Consider the following 23,529-nt stretch of genomic DNA (forward strand, 5'->3'; position numbering starts at 1 on the left):
TTGAGTCTTTAAAAGCTAACCAGAGGAGTTCACATTTGCTCCTAGAAGCCATAGAGAGTCACTGGCATTATGAGTAGGGAAGCAGTTGTGAGGAGGATGGGATCATTTGGGGAAAGACCTGAGAGGCCAATAAAGAGACAGGTTCAAACACTGAGATGAGAGGTGATGACAGTGGGGTCATAGATTTTGCTCTGGGAGGGACTTGAGTGGCCATCTAGTTCTTCATCTTACAGATGATGACTTGGAAAGGTTATTCTGCCAGAGGTCACAGAGGTAGGAAGTGAAAGGTTGAATCTGAACCCAGGCCCTCTGACTCTTTCCCCTGTGGGAGTGGGCTGTGGGAATCAGGAGAAAGAGTCATATGTGAAAGATGTCATGGAATATACAAGTGCAAGAGAGAGGATCTGCCCTCCAAGAATTTAGACTCCAGTTGGGGAGATGCTTCCATTACCTTGGCTCTCACACCGAAAATATTGCCTTCTAGGAATGGACAGAATAAGGACATTTTGGCCTGGGGTCTTTCTTTGATCATTGTCAGGCAGCAGTTTTTGGAAGGGAGTCACAAATGGCCCAGCAACTGCTCTGAGCTGTCTGGATTTGTTTCATAGAGACACGGGGCTTATATTTGCCATCCTGTACCTTTCATGGAGGTTAATGAAGAGGGTAGGGGCAGAGTGAAAGGCTGTGAATACTCCCATCAACCCCTACCTTCCATGGGGTCCAATGAAGGCAGGGTCTATGAAAAGAATTCTTGGGCTGATGGAAGTTTGGGTAAGTTAATTAAATGAATGTGGCTGGCTGTGAGATGGATGGCCAGGCTGAAAATTCTAATCTGACTTTGATTGTAATGAATAAAACTCACCTTTTTTTCCCCTGTCACCTTTTATTTCTTCATCTCTGATTCCTTGCAGTGCATTTAGACCCCTGACTCTGCCTTGATTTGCCCTTCTGGTACTTACTTATTGACAGTTATTTGTTTCTTTGCTAATAATTACCCATGCTTTGGGTTCTGATTTCTGAACCTCAGCCCTAGTCAGGTAACCTTTGACATTTGCCTCAGTCCTTTCAGCCTCCCTTGAGACCTGGTCTTTGGAACTCTTGCATATTCTGACCCTAATGCCTGCCTAGTCCTTTCAGACCCACCCCTCAGTCTCCCAATCCTGGGACCTGGCCTAGTAATGGGCCACAGACATTTATGTGGTTTTGTCAAGAATCTTACAGACATGATCTCATGTTTGATACTCATGGCAAACCCATCAGGGAAGTATTACATGTGTTTGATCTGTGTGTGTGTATGTATGTGTGTATGTGTGTGTGTATCTATGTCTATGATTTCCCCTTTGGAGGGAGGACCCAGTGAGGAAACCCTCACTATCCCTGTAGATTGGCAGCTCTCCTTGGACTTCTTGGCTTAAAGCTCTGCCTGGACTTCTGAGAGTTTCAGTGACTTGACACCACCAGTGTGTCTGAGGTTGGACTTGAACCTGTGTCCTCCTGACTCTCCACTTTAGCTTTCCATCCGTGATTCATTCTATGCTGCCTCATCCTACAAGGCTTAAGATGCTCGTGTTATAGATAAGGCAGCAGAGGTACGGAAAGTTAGACCTACTCGTCCATGATCAGAGGAGCAGTGCTTGAGCTCAGCTTTCTCTAACTCTGGGCTCATCCCACCTTCACTGTGACGCAGCCAGAAAAACCCACCTGCTTCCCGTTTCCTTGTGTTACACAATTCAGAACCGCCCCCTCGCCCCCCCCCCACAACCCTCCCCCACCAGGACATTGTGCTGAATTTGGAGTAAAAGAACTTGGCTTCAAACCTCACTTTTCCCCCCATTACCTCTCTGACTTTGTCACTTAGTCACTTAACCCCTCCAGGCCTCGGTTTCTTCATCTGTTAAAAAAATGAAGGGATGCACCTAATGACCTTTAAGGACCCTTCTGGCTCACAGTCTTTGATCCCATGATTCTCTAGGCAGAGCATCCAAGCCATTTGCATTTGCCAGGGGAGCCAGGCATCCCTCGCCTTGAGAAAGCACCCTGTTTGCAGTGTCATCAGGAGCAGAGGACTTGGCTCTCCAGAAGCAAGTTTGCTACCACGAACTCTTTCTGGCTCCAGCCTGCTTGCTGCTGCTAATTTCATGCCCCTGTGATCCAGGTAATGCTCTGCTGCCTTGAGCCGCCACCCCCGGCTGGAATTGCTTTTTTTCACTCAGCAGGAGCCCAGCTGCCTTTGCTGCCGAGTTCTTGAGGCGGCAGCTGAACAAAAGGTCTTTTGCAGAAACCACTCCGAGGCTCGGGGGCCCAAATCTGCCGCAGCTCATGACTAATTTGCTACAGTTTCTAAAAAGTGCCCAAATGGCATTCAATGCTTAGAAAGCCGGACCAGAGTCTGCTAGAGATAAACTGGCTAATTTCAGACCTGCCTCCCCCTTCCCCAAATCTCTTTACCTGGCCTCCAAACCTGGAATTAAATTCTTCTGGAGGAGACCCTTAACACAAGGTCTCAGCACGGCGGAGGAGAGGAAATGTTCCTTGTCATAAAATGGGACTAAAATCTGGCCAGCTGGCTTTAGTGGATTTTTAAATTGTGTTTGAAAATGAGTCACTTCTTGTCCCCTGGCATCCATGAGCAGGGCTGGAGTTTTACGAATGAAAATGAGTTTCTTCATCAGTATCTTAAATGTATTAAGTATCCCAGGGTCCTGGATTACATACAGATTGTACCATAGACATGACCCCAGTAATCTGGGAATCACTGTTCAGAGGTAAAGCATTAGGAGGCCCCCTGGGGCAGAGCCTATCCCCTAGAATTAGTGCCGGGCATGTTCCAATATTCTCAAAACAAGGGCCATTGCTGGGGAGTGCACCATTAACCTGGAGAGATTTTGAAGGGCTCCAAGTACTCACAAATTGGAACAAACCTTAGAGGTTTCCTGAGAGATTGGTCACTTAGCCTAACCTTCTCTCTTTGGAGGTGGCCCAGAAGGGTTAGGTGACTTGCCCAGGGAGATTCTACCCCAGATCCTCTGGCTCCAAATCCAGGATCCTTTCCACTCTGCTTCATGAATGTTTATGTTTAGTTGTGTTTAACATGTTTCATTCAATATGAATGGAAAGGCTTTTATTACATTGAGGCCCGGAGAGAGGCTGCCCTCCTAAAATGGGATCGCATTGAAAGGAAAATAAGTTCTAGGTATACACTCAAAAATAAGTATCCATAATTGCCACATGAAAGCTCTATTTCCTGCGAAAAGTTTGGCTTTGGGTTTTTCAAATAAATGTTTGATTCATCCCCTGCCCCCATTACTTTCTTTGGCATCATTGCCTTGGTCAGCATTCTCTTACTTGGGGGCTGATCATCCATCCCTCTGGAGTTTTGTGTAAGCCAGCTTTGGGAGAGGGGCCTCTATGGTAATTGTAAGTGGTCTCCAGAAGTCCACACATTGTTTTTTTAATGTAAAAAGGGAACTCAAACCCAGAGGAATAAAGAAACATTTACAGAGCATTGCACAATGTGGTCCAGTGGAAAGAGCCCTAGACTGGGAGTATGAAGTTTGTGTTTCTTTCCTGTGTGACCTCAGGAATATCAGTTAATATTTCTATGCTTAGTTTTCTTATCTGTTAAAAATTAAAAACAGATGTGGGACTAGATGGGTTCTGAGGTCTCTTCTAGCTCTAAGCCCCCGATCCCAAGGCAGGAAGCCTTTTTCCTCTTGGTCATGGGTTTCACCATTCATCTCTGACATTGATGTCAGTGAGAAAAAGGCTGTCCAAGCAGGGGCTGGGGAAGCCTGTCATTTCCTGGCTGAGCTGGGTCCTTTCTTTTGGGGAGGGAAATATGCTCGATGTCAACCATAACTTCAGACAGCATAATCTGGTTTTCACGAAGTCCTAGTTAAATCGAGGAGTCTCCTAGGTAGGGCTGGATGTCTGAGCACCCCCATGGGGGAGAATATGGCCTAGGCTTCTAGTGCATCTGTGCCACTAACTTACTAGCTGTGTGAATAAACACTGTAACTGATTTGGGTTACACTTTCCTTGTCTGTAAAATGAGAGATCCCAGCAACTGGAAAGGACCTTACCCATCACTTGGTCCTACTACCTGAATTTACAGATGAGGAAAATGGGGCCAAGAAATGTGACAATCTTCATGTTTCACAAGCAGTAAATCAGAAAACCAGAACGTGAACCCATGTCCTCCAGAGCTCTTTCCCTTGTACCTGCTCCCTCATAGGCTAGAGTCATAGATAGAGAGCTGGAAGGAGCCTTAGATCTAGGCTGCTCGGTAGTGAAGTGAATGGACTACTGGGCCCGGAGTCAGGAAGACTTGAGTTCTAATCCATCCTCAGATATGTACAATCTGTGTGACCCTGAGCACTGTCACTTAACCACTGCCTCAGTTTCCTTAGCTGTAAAATGGGGATAATAATAGCATTCACCGCCCGAGGCTGTTGTGAGGATCAAATGAGATGATGTTAGTAAAGCGCTCAGTACAGTGCCTGTCACATAGTAGGTGCTTAATAAATGCTTCTTCTCTTCCTCCCCTGCCCATCTGGTCCAACATTCTCATTTTACAGATGAGGGAACTGAATCCTGAAGAAGTCATGGGACCTCTCAGTTACATTTAGCTCTCATATTCTAAGAGATCACATGACTGAACACATGTGAAAACCTTTGAAATCTGTAATACAAAGTCAAGGCATGACAAATGATGACCGTTGGCCTTCAGAGAGTACTGTTCTCCTTCCTCAGGAAGCCAGTGCATTGAAAATGTGAGATGATACCTGGTCCTTACAGGGTGTCGTCATAGAAGGGTGTGCAGTAGCAGAGAAATTAGATTAAAACTACCGGAAGAGAGACGAAGAAGAATACTTTAGGAGCTTTTCTTTGAGATATTCAAAGTGGTGACAAATCCTTCCTGTTTGCCTTCCATGGAACTGACCTGGGGATGTGGTTTTTTTATTGGGTGGCTGAGGATCGGTGGCCTCAGAATGCCACCAGACTTCCTGCTGCCTCTGAAAGCCTCCCACTGAATGGAATGGTTGGCAAGGGTTTGTGTTTTGTATAGTTCTTTCAGAGCCTGCCCAGGGTTAAAGAAAGCCTCAAGGAGACTGATCCCACAAGTGACCCACCCCCAGTCAAAATAGTATAAATAGAAAAGCAACCATCCTGGCAAATATGAAAACAAAAATGGGTTCACACTTTAGTGGGTAAGGAATCTGAGGCATTTGTCCTGGGTCACATGTCAAGGTCCTTCAGAGACTCCTAGTCAGGGAAATGAAAGGGACCTGAGACACCATCTAATCTATCTCATTCATTTTTTAAAAATTATTTTGGCACATTTAAAAAATTCATTTTAAACTCAAATACAAAATGAGAAAAGAAAAAAAGTTGCCATGTATATAGCAGAATACAAGAGAGGATTTAATATAAAACAATAAATTTCCATTTCAAGGAAACCTCTATAATAAATGCTACACATGGTTTTCAAAGCTGACCAGCTTTTCTCTGCTTCCTTGTTGATCTTCTTTTGTAATCTGCTGTGTACTTTTTACTTTATTTTCCCCCTCTCTCCCTGCTCTAAAGAAGGGTACAATTAAACATAGATATGTACACATACATATATATACATACATATATACTTGTACAAAGATATCTACAAACATACACTCATATACCCATAGACAATCACACACATATATGTAAGACCACTCTGTTTGAATTTTTCCTTTTTTGCCTCTTTTTATCTCTCCCTACACATTTTAATTTTTTTTAGAATCACAACATCGTATACATCATTTGCCTTTCTTTCAAACTACCCAAATAATGATGATAGTCATAAAAGTACTGCTAACATTTTCACATATAAGAAGTAAAGAATTTGGCTTTTTGAGTCACTTATAATTGGTCTTTAATGTTTACCTTGTATTTCTCCTGGATTTTGTGTGTTGAATTTTCCCTCAAGTTTTGCTGTCTTCATTACAAATACCTGAAAGTCTTTCAGTCTTTTCAGTCTTTTGCTCTAGGAAATACAGTATTCTAAGACCTACAGTCTTTCAACATAGTAGCTTTGGGGTCTTGTGTAGTCCGTATTGTAGCTCCATGATATTTAATTTTTTTTTCTTGTTGCTTGCAATATTTCCTCCTTAACCCGGGAGCTTTGAAACTTGTCTATGATGTTCCTGTAAGTTTTCCTCCTGGGATGTCTTTCAGGTCATGATCAGTGGATTTTTTTTCTTTTTCTGTTTTGCCTTCTTATTCTAGAACTTCAGGGCAATTTTCCTTGATAATTTCTTATAATATTGTATCAAGATTCATTTTTTTATTGTACCTTTCAGGTAGTCTGACTATTCTTATATTGTCTCTCCTTAATTTGTTCTCCAGATCAGTTGTTTTTCTCATGAGATGTTTCATATTCTCTTCTATTTTTTCATTCTTTTGATTTGATTTTAGTATTTCTTGTTGTCTTCGAATGTCATTAGCTTCCCCTTGTCCAATTCTAGATTTAAGTAATTATTTTCTTCCTTAAGTTTTTGATTCTCTATTTTAAGTTGGTTGACTTTCTTTTCATAATTTTCTTGATTTTCTTGGATTGCTCTTTTTTTTTTCAAAATTTTCCCCTCGATCACTCTTATTTGATTTTCAAAGTTTTTTTTTTTTTTTAAGTTCTTCCAAGAACTCTTCTTGTGCTTGGGACCATTTGACATTTCTCATTGAAAAAGGAGTGGCTTTTTTTAGCTCCATTATCTTCCTTTGAATATGGACCCATATCTTCTCTGTCCCCATAGTAGCTATCTATGGTTGGGTTCTTTCTCCCTTACCTAATCATTTTTATTTTGTTTTATTTTATTTTTAGCAGCTATTAGTATCATCAAGTTCTAGTCCTGAGGTATGGGGAGTGATGCCCCAAGCTTCAAGTCTTTCTTACTGTTATTTTCTGAGGTCTGTCCTGGGGCCCAATTTTGGGCTCTCCTTTCCACTCCCAAGCCATAGCTAGGGCCCCTAGTCATGCTGTCCCACAAATACTCTTGCTCCCTGTGGTCCCTTAAGTGGCTGAAAACTACAGCTGTCCTCTCTGCCCTGGAACTGAAACCAAGGACTCTACTCTCCTACAAGTATCTGCCACCAGCAGGGTCCCCACCCCTCTGCTACCACACTCACCAGGCATGTGCTATCTTCTCCTCTGGCAGCCACAGCCCAAGACAGGTCTGGTTATCACAGCTGTGCTTAGTATCCTTCCATAATGGAAGGTCCTTCAATCTTCTACTCCGCCTTCACACCCCACCCCCCTCATCTGTAAGGTGAAAGTTCCTGAGGATGCCTCGAAATCCCAGATGCCTCTAGAGCTTGTTGTTTGTTGATTCTGCAGAGCCTGGAGGTGTTTACACTTCCCTCAGGCCCAACCTCCTCCCCCAGAGATCAAGTCTTTCCTGGGATCTTCTCAAGTTGTCTTAGGAGGACAACTGCTTTATCCTAACTTTTGTTTATTTCTGCTACTTTATGTTTTCTCTGAGGTGGTGTGCTGTCTTTTTTTTATGGAGGAAATTTGGAGAGCTGAAAGTTTTCCAACCTACTCTGCCACCTTCTCAGAGTCCCCTTCCTTCATTTTCCAGATGAGAAAACTGAGCCCCACACAGGTTGTGACATGTTGAAGATTGTGTGTGTGTGTGTGTGTGTACATACATAAAACATATATACCTTTGGCTATAGGGGGAGGAGAAGGGAGAAGCTAAGGATTAATCTGAGGTTCTAGAATCTGGGAGACTATGAGATGTGATGCTTCCTTTGATAGAAATAAGAAAGTTTTTCAGATAATTGGATTTAGGGGAAGGGAGAGAGAGAGAGAGGAGACAGAAGGGGGGAGAGAGAGAGAGACAGAGACAGAGACAGAGACAGAGAGAGAGAGAGAGAGAGAGAGGAAGAGAGAGACAGAGAGAGAGAGGAAGAGAGAGACAGAGAGAGAGAGGAAGAGACAGAGACAGAGAGAGGGAGAGAGAGAGAGACAGAGGGAGGGGGAGAGAGAGAGAGAGAGAGAGAGGGAGGGAGGAAGAGAGCACTACTTATATAGATTATATAGATAGTGATCTATAGCTATCACTGTCTCTATATAGCTGGATATATTTGTATCTATCAATGTCTAGCTATCTATCTCTGTTTATTTGGTTGTGTGGAGTGTTCAGGAGGACTAGCGCCTCTGGTGTGAGGGCTTGCAGAGCTCTTTTCAGAGCTGCTTGTCCACCTTTGATATCCACTTGATTCATTCACTCAACTCTCACCCGTGTCTCCAAGCAGCTGTAGCAGGCACAAGTAAATCCCAGTAAACCATCTCAGTAGTCGGGCTAAATCAGGCTGAAGGTAAACAACAGACCTCAGTCCTGTTGGGAAGTTAGGAGGATATCTATCCCAAGCATTTGAAGTCTTTTCCTGGTGGAATGAGCAGGTGAGAACAATTTGTTCCAGTGGCTATGAAGGTGGCTGAAGAAGTGGCCATGTGGTCAGATATAGAAGACGCCAAGGTCATCCACTGCATCCTGGGTCATTACCAGTCGGCTTGGCTTTTGTCTTGTCACTGGACTTCGATGACTTAGGAAGAGAGAGTCAGTCTGACAGCTTTGTGCAGCTCTGCCTCACTTAAATCAAATTCACACAGAGTCAAGAAATTATACTGTGGTGTCATTGGTCTTCTTTGAAAAAGAATAACAAACAAACAACAACAATAATAAACAAACAAACAACAAACAACTCTCTCTCTCTCTCTCCCTCTCTCCCCCTCTCTCCCCCCTCTCCCCCCCTTTCTCTCTCTCTGTCTCTCTCCCCCTTCCTCCCCTCCCCCACTCTCTCCTTAGAATTCACTCTGTCCTTACCACTGCTTCTTAGAACTCTTGGTTTCTGTCAAATCTGAGTTAAAGTCCCATTTCTTATATGAGCGATTTCCTGATCTTTCTTGCTCCAAGCTGCTTGCACCCCCTCCAACTACTTTATAAGCATTTTGTATATATTTTGTACTTATGTGTACATGTTATTTTTTCCAATAGAATAAGCGTCTTGAAGGGAGAGACTGATTTCCCTCCCCTCTCCTCCTGGCTTCCTTCAAAACTTGGCTCAAATCACACCTTCTTCAGCTGTCCTTTCCAGGTCCACCCGTCTCCCCAATCACAGCTAGTGCCTTACCTTCCATTCCTTCCACTTACTCAGTATCTATTTTAATTGGCTATTTCTTTTGGAGGGGGAAGGCAGGGCAATTGGCATTAAGTGACTTGCCCAAGGTCACACAGCTAAGTGTATCAAGTGTCTGAGGCCAGATTTGAACTCAGGTCCTCCTGACTCCAGAGCTGATGCTCTACTCACTGCACCATCTAGCTGCCCCTAGTTTGTCATTTTTAAGTGTTATCTTTCCCCTTGAGAATGTAAGCTTTTTGAGGGTGGGGTGGTTTGACCTTTCTTTATATCCCCTATGCTTAGCACAGTGCCTGGCACATTGGTAAGTGCTTAATAAAGGCTTGTTTCAATGTTTGTTGAATGTATGGATGAATAAAATAAAAAATGAATTTACTTGGGATGGGGAGTGACGAGGATGGGCCTCTCATGGGAGGTGGCACTTTAGCTGAGTCATGAGAGAGAGAGCATTTGGGGGATGTGGGAGTAGGATAGGGTATAGCTTGAGCAAAGGCAACAGAGGGGAATGTAGGGAATAGGAAGTAGACTTATTTTCCCAGAACAGATGTGTGTGTGTGTGTGTGTGTGTGTGTGTGTGTAGGTGAGGTGAATGATGTGTAATAGGTCTGGGAAGATAGAGTGGAGCCAAATTGTAAAGGGATTGAAATGCCAAGCTGTTAGAATGACCAGTCCCTGCCACCCCCTGTCTATGACCCACCTTTCCGATTCTAAGACTCATGGGAGAACCAATTGGGGCCCCAGAGATGGAGCCCTTATGACTCATCAGCCTCCTCCATGCTGATTGCTGACTGACTCATCATCCTTCCCTCCCAATCACGCCAGCCTCTAACTGACCACCTGGACTGTCCATTTTCACCAAGGCAATGCCTTTCTCCTCATTTTTCACCCTGGTTTTCTGTGTCTGCAGCTAGAGCAGGTCATTATCCTTTTGGGCCCTTGTGTTGCTCTTTGTACCTTAGGGGTAATTTCACTGACTGGCCCCTCAGGGTGTCTTGAGGGATAAATAACAATAGAAACCCTACAATCAACCCTCAATCATTAGTGCCAGTGAGGGGAGCATTGGCATGAATAATCCAAAAACACTGGGTAATCCAAAAATAACTTATATTTGACTTTGAAATGTACTGTGCTCAGGGCTCAAGAAACCCTCCCCCTGTCAGCAGCTGAGACAGTTCAATTTCAAGTCACCAATTATTTAAGCACTTCCCATGTATAAAACACTGTGCTAGACACTGGGAAGCCAAAGAAAAAGTGAAAAATGTTTCCTGCCCTCAAGTAGCTTCCATTCTACTGGAGAAGCAGAAGGGCACACCATAAGTAAATGGACAAGTAATTTAAGGAGGAAGGGCACTCCTTCTCCAAATTACTTGTAATTTACTTACTGATTGCCTTTCTACTTCTCCAGTAGAAGGGAAGCTACTTTATGGATAAGAAAAGTGAGGCCCAGAGAGTTTAAGTGATTCGTTTAAGGTCACAGCAAGGAAGTGATGGCAGCCTCAGCTGAGCTTCGAAGGATGCTAGAGATTTGAAGAGGTGAGATGTAAGGAGGGAGTGTCTTCCTAGCAGAGGGGATGGTTTGCCTAGAATGTAGAGTCCGTAAAGGTAGATGAAAGCCAAATGGGGAAGATGCTTAAATGCCAAGATGAGGAATTTGAATTTTGTCCAAGAGGCAATAGAGAACCACCAAAGTTGTTTTTATGCTTATATGTAGAATTTTATTTCCCCAGTTACATTTAAAAACAATTTTTAACAGTCATTTTTAAAACTTTGAGTTCCACATTATCTCCCTTCCTCCTCCCCACCCCCCATTGAGAAGGTAAGCAATTCGATATCAGTTATACATGTGTAGTCATACAAAATATATAATAGTCATGTTGTGAAAGAAAACAAGAAAAACAAGAAAAAAAGCTCAAGAAAAATAAAGTTTTAAAAAGTATGTTTCAATCTGTTTTCAGATACCATCAGTTCTGTCTCTGGGGATAGAGAGCATTTTTCATCCTAAGTCCTTCAGAGTTGTCTCGTACTGTGGTATTGCTGAGTATAGCTAAGTCATTCATGGCTGATCATCACACAATATTGCTGTTACTTTGTACCCAGTACATTTCACTTTGCATCAGCCCATGCTAGTCTTTCCAGGGTTTTCTGAGAGCATCCTGCTCAATATTTCTTAAAGCACAATAGTATTTCATCACAATCACACACCACAACTTGTTCAGCCATTCCCCAATTGATGGGCATCCCCTCAATCGCTAATTCTTTACCCCCAGAAAAGAGCTGCAATAAATATTTTTGTACACATAGGCCCTTTTCCTTTCTGTTTTTTTTTTAAATCTCTTTTGGAATATGAACCTTGTAATGGTATTGCTAGGTCAAAGGGTATGCATGAGCCACTGAGTTTTTGAGCAGCTGTGTGGGGGATGTGAGGGGGAGGGGAGAGCTAGGACCAGGGAAGGCCTCTTAGGAGCTTTGTCCAGAGGCTAAGCCAGGGTGATAGCTAAGGGAGTAGGTGATAGATGTGAGAAATGTGTTGGAGGCGGAATCAATAAGTCTCAGCAACAGATTAGCTACAGGAGGATGAGGGGGAGGGAAGAGTTGAGGATGACTGAGGTGGTGAAGGCAGCTAGGTGGCATGGTGAAGAGAGTGCCATATCTGGAGTAAAGAGACTCATTTTCCTAAGTTCAAATCCGGCCTCGGACACTTACTAGCTGTATGACCCTGGACAAGTCACTTCACCCTGTTGGCTTCAGTTTCCTCATTTGTAAAATGACCTGGAGGAGAAATAGCAAACCATTCCAGTGTCTTTGCCAAGAAAACCCCTAAATGGGATCACAGAGAGTCAAACACAACTGAAACAGTTGAACAACTGAGGTTGTGAACCTGCGGGACTAGAAGATGATGTTTGCTTTGTTAGAAATAGGTTTAGAAAAAGTTTTCGGGGTTATTGGGTCGGGGGGAGAAGATAATGAGTTCCTTGACAGTATTTATTTGAAATTCATGGTTTTTTTTTTCTTGCCTTTGTGTTTCTTGGTTTATTGGGAACCAGCCTAGTGGGCCACTGGAATAGTAATAGCTTCTTCTGAAAACGATTCCCCTTCCCACAAGTTCCTTCTTTTCATCTTCCTCTTTGCTTTTTTTGAAATGGCAAAACCAGCCCCGTGCAGTCACATGTGTCCTCTTGCCAGGCCTGTCCCAAAGAGCATAGACTCTTAGAGCTGGAAGGAACCTTAGAGGCCATGGTTACCTGGTGACCTACAGAGAGGACCAGAGGTGGCTGGTATAAATGACCACCAGCTCATCTGCCTCCAGTGCTGGTCACTGTTGCTGAGGGCCATCTGCTTCACCATGAAGGCCTGCCAAGTCTTTGTAGCCCAAAGAATACTGAGCTTTAGGCTGCTTGTTGTGTTTGAACTGACTTACACAATAATTCTCATAGAGAATTATCCAGCCTATTATTCTTCCTCCTAGTCAAGTCAACATGCATTTATTAAGGACCTACTATGTGCCAGACAATGTGCTAAGTGCTGTGGATACAAAAACAAAGAACATCCATCATTTTTAAGACACTCAGTGTCCTGGTCAGGGCATACAGCTTATCTCCTGGCCCAGTTAGAGTTGTCCTCATTTGCCCTGAGACACAATGATTCTCTGGTGGTCTCCATAAACAATGACATATTTCTCCCTGTTGGGCAGATGAGACAACCATTGTATGTTGGAAACAAAGTTAATGAGCCCAAGCAACTAATGATGGTCCTTATTCCACAGGCTTTATCCTGGTGCTGAAGCTATGGAGAGTCCACCTGTCCCCCAGTGGTAGGGATATGGGAGATTAACTGATTCATTACTGAGACCAAAATTCCCTCAAAAGAGATAGGTCTGGCCATCTCCCCTGGACAAAGTGGATCACGAACATGTATTGTCAGATTATTATGACGTGCAGTGGGATGGGCAGCCCATTGAGTTAGTCATCAGTGCATCTGTATACTGATGTCTCTGAAAGACTTTGCTGATGGACAATGACCCAGAGTTGGACACCAGGAAGAGTTTGGCCTTGGGTATCATGCTAGGCAAATTGAGCAGCATTATTTCAGTGATCTCATGCTGCTCATTCCTGCAAAAGTCTTATCGTTTTTAACAGCAGTATTCTCCCAGGGATGCTGTGAGTGCCAGTCATGGAAGGTGGTGATCTTAGAAGAAACATAACTATAGGTGACTCAAAAAACAACAGAAAATGTCTGGTGGCTATCAGTAGGCCCTAATACATGGCCAATGGTGACTTGAAGTGGGCTGGCAAGTGTGAGGGACAGAGAGATATAGCAACAATGTGGCTAGCAGCTGTTGTGGGGTGTAAGACCCAACAAGACCAGCAACAAGAGCTGCCAGCACAGGTTCTTTTGATCTGCTTTTCTAAGGAAAGCAACTTTAAGGGGTTAACAATCTCACTCCTGGTACCCTCATGTACTAGCATGCTTTAATTAGCAAAGTCCCAAAGAAAAAAGTCCAAATAAAGTTCTCTTGGGGATGTGTCCTTGTCCCTACACTGCTCCAGCACCCCACTTCCAAGTTCTGAGGGGCAGCTGGGCAGCAAAGTCAACAGGGTGGGGTCCTGAGGGGGTCTACTTCCCCACCACCACCACAGACAACTCCACCCCTCCCTCCTGGGTCCCAAACAGTCTCAGGGGAAGGCAGCAAAAAGAATACTCACTGCCTTGCTGCAAAGTTTCCATCTTGCCCCAGGGCTGAACTCCAAGCTCCTGGGTTCCTGGTCATCCAGCTCCAGCTGGCTGCTCCTGGCTTCTGCAGGTTCCCCACCTTTGGGCTCACCTCACCAAAGTCAACTTGAAGGCAGTTCACTGCTCTCACCTTTCCAAAGTTCTCATGCAAGCAGTCTTCTGCTCCATCTATGTCAATATGTCTGCAGCCACTGTCTGCTTCTTCTTTCTCCTCAGCCGCTCCTGTTGAATCTACATGATCATTCTCCTCTCCTGTTTCAAAACTCCAGGTACAATATAATCTCAAGACATTCACCCTTTTAAGCACAATCTGGAGCTGGGCTAATCCACTCAAGCCCTCTCTTCTACCATCCACCCCTCCCCCAAGCCTCTGCTGGTTTTCCTCCCACAGCCTCTGCTCTGGCCTGTCTCCTCCAGAGTGCTAGTGGGTAGGGAGAGGGAAGGAAAAGTTGTCTCCCAGGGTCCCTGCTCTAAGCTTCTGGGAAACCACTCCCGTCACTGCTACTTGCCTGTTCTCCTTCAGGCCTCTGAGGCTCCACAGAACCATAGCCACCACAAGCACAAAGAGCAACCCAATAACTGGGAAACATTCAACCACCATCTCAGTACCCCAAAACTCCATACTTTCCTTTTAATCTGCAGCTCCTGCACGACTATGCTATTTTGTAACAACAATCTTGCTAGCAGCTACTGTAGTTGTGTAAAACCCACAACAACCAGCACACAGAGGGCTGCCAACACAGTTTTTTGATCTGCTTTACTAAGGAAAGTAACTTTAAGGGGTTAACAATCTCACTTTAATTAAACATACAAAATATCATTCACTTAGTTCAGGAGGAAAAGCCAGCACCCTGAACTTCAAAACAAATACAAACAAATTACAAACAGAGACAATACAAAGAGACAAAATCAGAATTCATAGTTACCAAAGAATTAATGGGTCTCAGTTAGCAAAGTCATGGTGGGGGGAAGGTAGTTACAATGGCTTACCCAAAGTCCCATGCCACTCTTCCAGTGACTGAGAGCCCCCAAAGTCAAACACCAACCTTGGATCGAGGTACTTGATTACCTCAGTGCTGAGAAGCACTCCGAAGAACAGTGAAAAATCCCATTTAGGGTGTGGTAAAGTTAATCCCTAGTACCATCATATACAAGTCAATGACTCCTGATTGTCTTAGTTCCAAGATAAGATCCCACTTTATCTGCCCCATTCAAACAAAGGCCAGAATCATTAATGGCACTTAAGAAAAGAACAGCAAAAAGTCCCACCTTAATTACTGATACAAGAGACCATGCAAATTTGTGGCCAATGGTGATTTGAAGTGGGCTGGCAAGTGTGAGAGACAGAGGGACCACACAAGGGTGTTATGCTGGTATCTGCGGAATGAATAATAAAAAATAAGGGGAGGAAGACCTAAGGCAGGTTCACCAGGTCCTTTATGAAGGATTTCCTGAAAGACACAGACAAGAGTGAGTCATATTAGATGGCAGAGTTTTTCTTCCTTTGTTACGTGACAGATTGATAACAAGAACAATAGTAGTATTGATATAACATTTTAAGGTTGTAAAATGTTTTACAAGTATTATCTCATTGTATCCTTACAACAACCTTGGGAGTTGGGTGCTCAGATTGTCCCCATTTAACAGATAAGAAAATTGAGGAAAACAGAGGTTAAGTAACTTAGCCAGAATCACACAGCTGGTAAGTGTCCAAGGCTGAATCTGAATTCAAGTCTCCCTGACTCTATTGCTCAGTAACAGTCAGGAAGACCACATCCTGCCTCAGACACTTAGTAGATATGTGACCCTTGGCAAGTCACAAGTATTTTCTTAACCAGTTTTCTCATCTATAAAAATGGGGATGATGATAATAGAACTTACCTTCCAAGGTTTTTTGAGGATCAAATATGGTAATATTTGTAAAGGGCTTTGCAGACCTTCAAAAACTATACAGATGCTAAGGTATTTTACGATTATTGTTAGATAAGTTTCCAACAGTACCTGGAGAGAGAATATCCACCCCAGTGAGATCTCAAACCCACCAAAGGACATATTGATTGACAGTGTGATCATGGACTCATCCAAGTGTTTAGTAACTGGCTACGGCTATGTGTTACAGGTCTCCACAGTGCCTGGCAATTTCACTTTGGGCATTTTGGGCTTCGTCTTACTACTGAAATGTATTTCATTCTTCTTGTTCAAAAGCCTTCACATTTTCCAGCAACAGTTGAAAAGAACTTAGCAGTTGATGATGCCACCCAATGAATTGTCAGGGAAATGGGGATCCAGAGAGCAGGAGTCCTTCACTGTTTTATGTCCTGGGCCCCTTGGGCAGTCAGGCCAGTGAAGCTTGTGGGCCCCTTCTCAGAATCTTGTTTTTAAATACTTGAAGGCAGTCCTATGTTTTAGGCAGAGCTAAGTGAAAAGCAAGATGCCATTTCCCCCCATCAAGTTCTCAGACTCCCTGAAATCTCTCCATGGACCCCAGATTCAGAGCCTCTGAACCTCCAGAGGTTCCTTGGGCATCTTCACCCCCACCATACCCACTCTGGCTTGGACTTGGCTTCTTCTGCACATCGTGCGGTGGATAGAGCACTAGACCTGGAGTTAGGAGGATGTGAGTTCCTATCTGACCTTAGACACTTAATAGCTGCATGATGCTGGAGAAGTCACATAATCTCTGATTGTCTCAGTTTCCTCATTTGTAAAATGGGGATAATACTAGCACTACCCCAAGGGTTGTTGTGAGCATCAAATGAGATGATATCTGTAAAGTGCTTAGCACAGTGCTGGGCACATAGTAGATGCTTAATAAATGCTAGCCATTATTATTTATCTGAAGGGAAGGGGAGAGGAGGGACTACTTGAGTTTCAGTTTTGTTTTTGTATCCCTCATACCTATCTCAGTGCCTGGTATACATTTTTGGGGGACTGGACCTGTGCTTTAATTGGGATAAAACGCCTCCACTGGAAACTCCCTCCACTCAGGCAGTTTGACAGCTGCTCTCTGACTTCTTATCTTTGGGGCACTGAGAGATTAAGTGATTGGACTCTACCAGCAGTATGAGTCTGACAGGGCATTTGAGCCCAGGTCTTTTTAGGTCAAGGTCACTGCTCTCATTACAGATGCCAATCTGCTTTTCTGCCTAGTATACAGTAGGTGCTTCATAAATGTTTGAATGGGGAATAGACTAAGGCTCACCTTATAAAGTACCATGGCCAAATGAAATCAGAGTCACAGATTGAAAATTCAGAGGGATCAAAGGCCATTGAACCTGGTCCAACATAGCTCTTCCTTTGAACATTTCCAGAAAGTCTTTTCAAACCTTTCTATAGACTTTTAGGAGGCATTATTTGAGACACAATTTGCATTTGGCATCCAGTCTCCTTATGACTTCAAAATGCCTTCTTTGGTCCTTTTTACTAGTTTTTTCCCCCTCTTCTTAAAACCTGAAAAACTTAAACCTGTCTGTGAAATTGTGTGCCCAGTCTGATCCCTTAGCCTAGAAGCAAATTTGTCTAATCTTGCATCAGAGGTGTGGAAACAAACGCTGAGGATGGGAGCCGGGGAAGGAGATGCTTCGTGTTTTTGCCATCCTGATCGATTCCTTTCTGTTTGGGCTGGTATTAGGAGGTCTCTGTTCCCCCAAGCACACATCAAGGGACTTTGTGGGCAGGCAGCCCCAAGGCACTGGCTGTGTGGGAATGGTGAAGAATAGACTGGGTGCTTTGCTTAAAACTCTTGGGCATCTTGGTTTTTTCCATTGAGCATGTGCCACTTCCAAAAATAATAAAAGTTTTGGGAAATTGTACTTGGCAAAGGCTGGTTGATTTAGACCAGAGAAGTTAAGTCTCAGGAGAGTTCAGGTCTTTGTGGCTGTGCGGGGGGAACTGAATGGAGGACGATGATCAGTTACTACCGAAGACAGGACAAGGCAGTTCAGGAGAGGCAATGGGAAATGGAAGAAAAAGTACTGACTGTGGAGTCAAAGGACCTGGGTTCAAATCCTGCTTCTGATACTACCCTACTAGTGTGACCTTCGGCATGTGATTTAACCTGCCCAGACCTTAGTGTCTAAGTCTACAAAAAGGCTGAGAGAGGGGGGCCTGCTCATTCCTACTCTGATGCCAGAAGATCAATCATCCTTAAAGGTCAGCCTATAGGGATCTACCAACTCTGCCCAGGCTGCCAGCTGACACTGCCTGGGCACCTATGGGTCATCTAGCACCCGAGTGCCTGGGACCACCCAATCTCCCACTAACATATCGTTTCTGAAACTCCCTGGAGCAATCACGATGGTGCACAATGCCTGAAATTGCCAAAGTTCTTCAAATCAACAAGTGATGTATGGCTCACTCTTTGGGGGAGAAAGGAGAGCCTGGGGATGGCAGAAGCGTAGAAGAGAGTTTGTTAAGAGAGTTAACTCCGCTGGGCAGAGGTGATGGGGGGACACGACCTGGCTCAGCATCAGGGCTCATCAAGCCGCAGCCTGACCTCCCTAATAAGCATCTGGATGTTGTGTGTGCTGAGTCGTGATGTCCCCTTGGGCTGTTGTGGCATCTGTCACTCTCCCTGAAGGGACATGAACAGCTCACTCTCTCACGTGCCGCTTTTTGGCCACTGTGCCTTTTTGCTGACTCCAGGAAAATGCACTTCGGTATTAGACCGGCTCCGATTGACCGCACCACTGTCACAGCCTGGTTTTGACCTTATGTAACAGCCCCACTGAAAGAGTGAATCCAGCAGCTGGACAAAGTTTCCCAGCAGGGAGGACAGGTCACATTTCCAGCAGCTCTCAGCTTCATGTGTGAGAACCAAGACCTTTGGTTGAGCTGTAACAATTGTTAGGCCATTCTTGGAATTTTTGCCCACAGTTGACTGCTCACCTTAGAATACTGGGCTAGATTGGTGGTAGCAAGATGGGCAGCCTGATTTTTCTCATAGCACCAGCATCTAAGGCAGGGCAGCCACTTATGTCTGGAATTCCCAACATCCCAGCACTGTGGTGCCCCTCTCTTGGGGTCCACCTCTCCCTCACCACTCATAGGGGTCTAGTCCAGCCTCTCTGAATGATGGAAAGGGCTCCCCTTTTCCCAGCACAAGTGTCCTCAGAGTCAGACTGTGCAGCTTCCACTTCCACTTCCCACCCTGAATTTTCCACAGGAGCAAGAATTCCTAGTTCTGATTCTATTCAGAATGTTTCATCTCTGCCCCACCCCCAGTCCTGGCAAAACTAAGGATTTATTCTTTTTTCGATTTAAGAAACAATGATTGAAGTCAGTGCATTGAGCCCTGGCTTCTAGAGTCAAAGGCCCTGGGTTCAGAAGCCGCCTTTGTTGCTTTCTACCTCTGTGACCTTGATTGGTGACTTCAGCTTCTTTGGCCTCCATTTTCTCGTCTATAAAATGAAGACTTTAGCCTAAGTGGCCTCTGAAGTTCCTTCTAATTCAAGATCTATGATTCTTCTGTGTGCAGTGTGATGGGGATAGAAAAAGACCAAAATGGAATTATTCCTGCCCTTGAGGAGCTTACGATCTACTTGGGGGTGGGAGAGGGATGCTTCCTTCAACTGTGGTAGGATCTCAACTTCCATCATCAGCCTGGTCACCCTTTTCTGGCTATTCTCCAGTCTGTCAATGTCCCTCCTAGAAAGTGAGGCCCAGGAATGGATAAAAAAAAAAAGCATTTATTAAGTGGTTACTGTATGCCTGCCACTGTTACATGCTGATGATAGAACTACAAGGAAGCAAGCCAGTCCTTACCCTCAAAGAGCTTACATTCTAATCAGGGAAGACAACACATAGAGGAGCTAGCTAGGGAGGGTAATTAGGGGTGTGGAGCTGTCCGGGAAATGGCCTGGTGGTCTGGTTCCAGGCATATTCAGGTGAAAGCTCACCTTCTCAGAGCCCAGAGCTACAAGATGCAGGGGTCTGAGTTCTGCTGGGAGAAAGAGGTGGGCTCGATTGTCAGGGACATGGCAACCCAGAACTCCAAATGTATCCAGAGGGGCTATGGCCTCCCTGCAAATGGTTCTCATCAAGACACATGATTTTTTAAAAATACACTTCTTTGCTTTCCCATTGCCTCAGGATTCACCCACTCAAACTATCCACAAGATGGGGAAGGTGGGGATAGTTTGGGCCAGTGGGAATGTGACAGTGAAAAGGGTTTTGTTGCTGCAGAAATCTGGTAGTCAAACAATTTCATTATGCCCTAGCATGAAACTAGGGAAAGTGCTACTGATCTCCCTTGATTCACTTCACTGTCATAGTAAGCACTTAATAAGTGTTCATTCATTTATTCATTCATTCATTCATTTCTGTGCCCCATAGTCTAAGAGGGATGTGGAGAAACAGGATCCTGAGCAGAGAAGGGCTCGGTGTCTGTTTCAAGTATGTGACTCGACTCCCTTCCTACAGTTTTACCACTTTCTGATTTCTTTATTTACAGAACTATTTTGAGAGTTACATCTCCATCGCCTCAACAGTGCCCTCTGTTCTGTGCCTCATAGGGAACTTCCTGTTAGTCAACAGGTAAGTGGCTGTGAAGTTCTCCCTCGCCTCCCTCACCTCCCTCACCTCCTGCTCTTAGAAGTCTGCCGCTGCTCTTTCCTCTCCCATCTTTGCCTGGTCTTGTCTCTGGAGGTAGGAGAAAGAATAGCACTGGTCTAGGAGTCCAGAGTTGCAGCTGGGCTGTTTTCTACCTCTGACCTGGTTAAGTCACTTCCTATCAGTTTCCCATCTGCACAATAAGGGGGTTGGCTTAGAGCTGGACTCTAATATCCCATTCACTAGTTTGAAACCTTTGCTTTCATCTATGCCTTTTCAACCATTTGTTTTGTCATTGTATAAACAACACCTAAGTCAACAAATGTGACCCCTGTGCTCAGACTCAACTGTTGCCTCCAATTCCCTTCTTGTCCTGGGGATCCTGTTTGATTCCATACCTGCATAAAGAACAGACTCCAGTGACAAGGCATGTCTCCTGAGTAGGAGACAGAAGAAATAAAACAGCCATACAAATTGGAATGGCCCATAGGTCTAAGGATTTGGTAGTTCTGGCCTTGAATTTGCTAGGCTTTGGAGGCTTGAATTTGCTAGGCTTTGGAGGCTGTTCTTTCTTCCTAGATCCTGGGCTTAAGGGTCTGGGTAAGCCACCTTGGGGTCTGAAGAGCCTGGTTTCCCACAGGCATGGGAACTGAGAGACAAAGACTATCCTGATTTACTCCCAAATCAGGCTAATGGAGTAAAGAGAAGATTAACAGGAAAGGGAAGCAGTAATGTAGCAGGAATCCACTTCAAATTAGAGCATGGAGCCTTGTGAACCAGTTGGAAGTATTATCCAGTGGGATTGGCCTAGAGCCTGATCACTTTTCCCTACATGGTCTGGTCCAGGGGTAGGGAACCTGCAGCCTCGAGGCCACATGTGGCCCTCTAGGTCCTCAAGTGCAGCCCTTTGCTTGAATCCAAACTTCACAGAACAATTGGATTCAAGGGGCCACACTTGAGGACCTATAGGGCCTCATGTGGCCTTGAGGCTGCAGGTGCTCCCCTGCTTTGCCCTGGCTCTCCTCCCCCATGGATCAATAGCCTTGGACAGCTAGGATACCCAGAGTTTCTTCTGAGATATGGATGTCCATGAAAACCTCCCACTCAAGGAATAGAAAAATTTACTTAGAAGAGGAAGTAGTAGCTATTTAGCCTAAGGGCCCCCTGACCCACAGAACATCAGACATAGGCAGAGGGAAGGAGGCCATGGCGAGTGGGAAGTAAGCTTGGAATAAGGGTTCATCCAGCACCTACTCAGCGGCTAAGTGGAGTCCCCTTCTGGCTCTCCATCTGTGCTCCAGTGCCTGATTTTATTTAAGCCATTGTCTAATCTGACAGACTCATGTATCCTACTTCTTTGTGACCCTGTATATGAATTTAAAGATAACTCCCCTCCCACATAGCTGAGGGTGATTTGCCACAGAGGTTACAGATCAGAAGGTGCAGTGAGGCCAGTCTTTAGTGCAGGTAAATCTTTAGTGAGTTGAGGAGCCACTCTGTGGAAACAGGAGCTAGACCTTCCAGACTCTCCCAGACATGAAGGTCTGGGTCCTGGGGAGCCCAGATCTCCAGATCTCAGAGATGATTGAGGCTGAACCTTGCCTATTACATATGAGGGAACAGATCCCAGAGAAGGGCACTGTGCTCCAGGTGCTCCAGGACACACAGGCAGCAGATTTAAGTCCTAGCGCATGCTTCCTCCCCCCAAATTGGACTTCACTGCTCCTTCCACTGTAGGAGGCCTGTTGAGAGAGGCAAGCATCCCCAGCTGGGGATTGGGGGCTGTCACATGGAGTAGGGAGAGTGACCAGGCCTCAACTCTACCCCAGAACATGGTCTGTTTTCACTTCCTCTGCCAGAGGTTCCTACATCCTGGTCTTAAACTCTCTCTGACTCACAGTGCACTGGCCCCAAGGCTACTTCCTGATGTGCCTAAATACCCTTGAGGAATCACATTTCTTCCCCTTGTGGCTATCCCCCTTCCTGTCCCCACACCCCAGCCCCATCTCTGCACCACAGAAGGGGAGGAAAACGTCTACCAGGGAAAATAGACTGGGGGTCCCTCTCTCCTAACTGCTCAGTCCTATAGCATCCCAGACTCCCCAGGCCAAATCCCTTACCCTCCACCCAGCTCTGTTTTCCCCTTTTTCTCCTCAGAAAAGAAAGAGAAGCAGCAGCATGTCATGCTGAATAGGGCACTGGACTTGGGGATTCAAATCCAACCTTAGACACTTACTAGCTGTGTGACCCTGGGGAAATCACTTCACTCTGTTTGCCTCAGTTTCCTCATCTGTAAAATGAGATGGAGAAGGAAATGGCAAACCACTCTAGTATCTTTGCCAAGAAAATCCCAAATGAAAGAGTCAATACAACTGAAAAATGACCAAATCACAAATGAGCCCTGCCTCCTCTCTGTCTCAGTTAGAAAGCTACCTAGCTTCTGCTGGGCTTGGCTGATGGACCCCCATGGCTTACTTCCCCCAGGGTTCCTCTTATATCTCCTCTGTTCTTTCAGAGTGTAGGCTAAATACTGATCCCCAGCAGCTGTTTTCTTACCCCCTTCTCTCTACTCCCAGATTCTCCTTTCTTGTCCTGAACCCAGACCCAAGGCACGTGATCAGAACCCTAGACAGTTCAGACAAGAAGAGGCTTCCCAACACTATCACAGACACTGAGCACCTGGTGTGATTTCTGAGAAGTTGTCTTGTGCCAGGTGGCTCCTGCCTCTCTGTTGAGAACTTTCCCAGCACCCATGAGGTCTTGGGGTGCCAGCTCTATGAGCACACCTGCCAGAGCCACTAGGATGTTGTGGTTGGGGTCTTGGAACTCTTCACTCAAGGCTGCCTTAAAAATCTCCACCAAAGCCAGAGGTCATGTGTGGCAATAGAAAGAGGACCAAGCTTGGAGCCCCGGGGCCCAAGTTCAAATCCTGGCATTGCTCCTTACTGTCTGGGTGACCTTACATGATTCACTTAACACACCTAGGCCTCAGTTTCCTCATCTGTAAAATGAAAGGGATGGACTGGATGACCTCTTCCAGCTCTAAATCAATTTTTATCTTTCATTCATTGC

The 23,529-nt window shown here is 45.0% G+C and overlaps 1 protein-coding gene across 1 annotated transcript in view; it reads left to right on the forward strand.

The window, feature by feature from the left end:
* Window positions 1-23,529, forward strand: part of SLC29A3 (solute carrier family 29 member 3) — a 73,946-nt gene that overhangs the window by 31,115 nt on the left and 19,302 nt on the right. Inside the window, exon 3 of the mRNA XM_036769557.1 lies at window positions 20,360-20,442. Within this exon, the coding sequence (XP_036625452.1) occupies window positions 20,360-20,442 (83 nt within the window). The remainder of the gene's footprint in view (window positions 1-20,359; window positions 20,443-23,529) is intronic.

The sequence above is a fragment of the Trichosurus vulpecula genome, chromosome 8 (genome assembly GCF_011100635.1).
Source record: "Trichosurus vulpecula isolate mTriVul1 chromosome 8, mTriVul1.pri, whole genome shotgun sequence".
Taxonomy (NCBI): Eukaryota; Metazoa; Chordata; class Mammalia; order Diprotodontia; family Phalangeridae; genus Trichosurus; species Trichosurus vulpecula.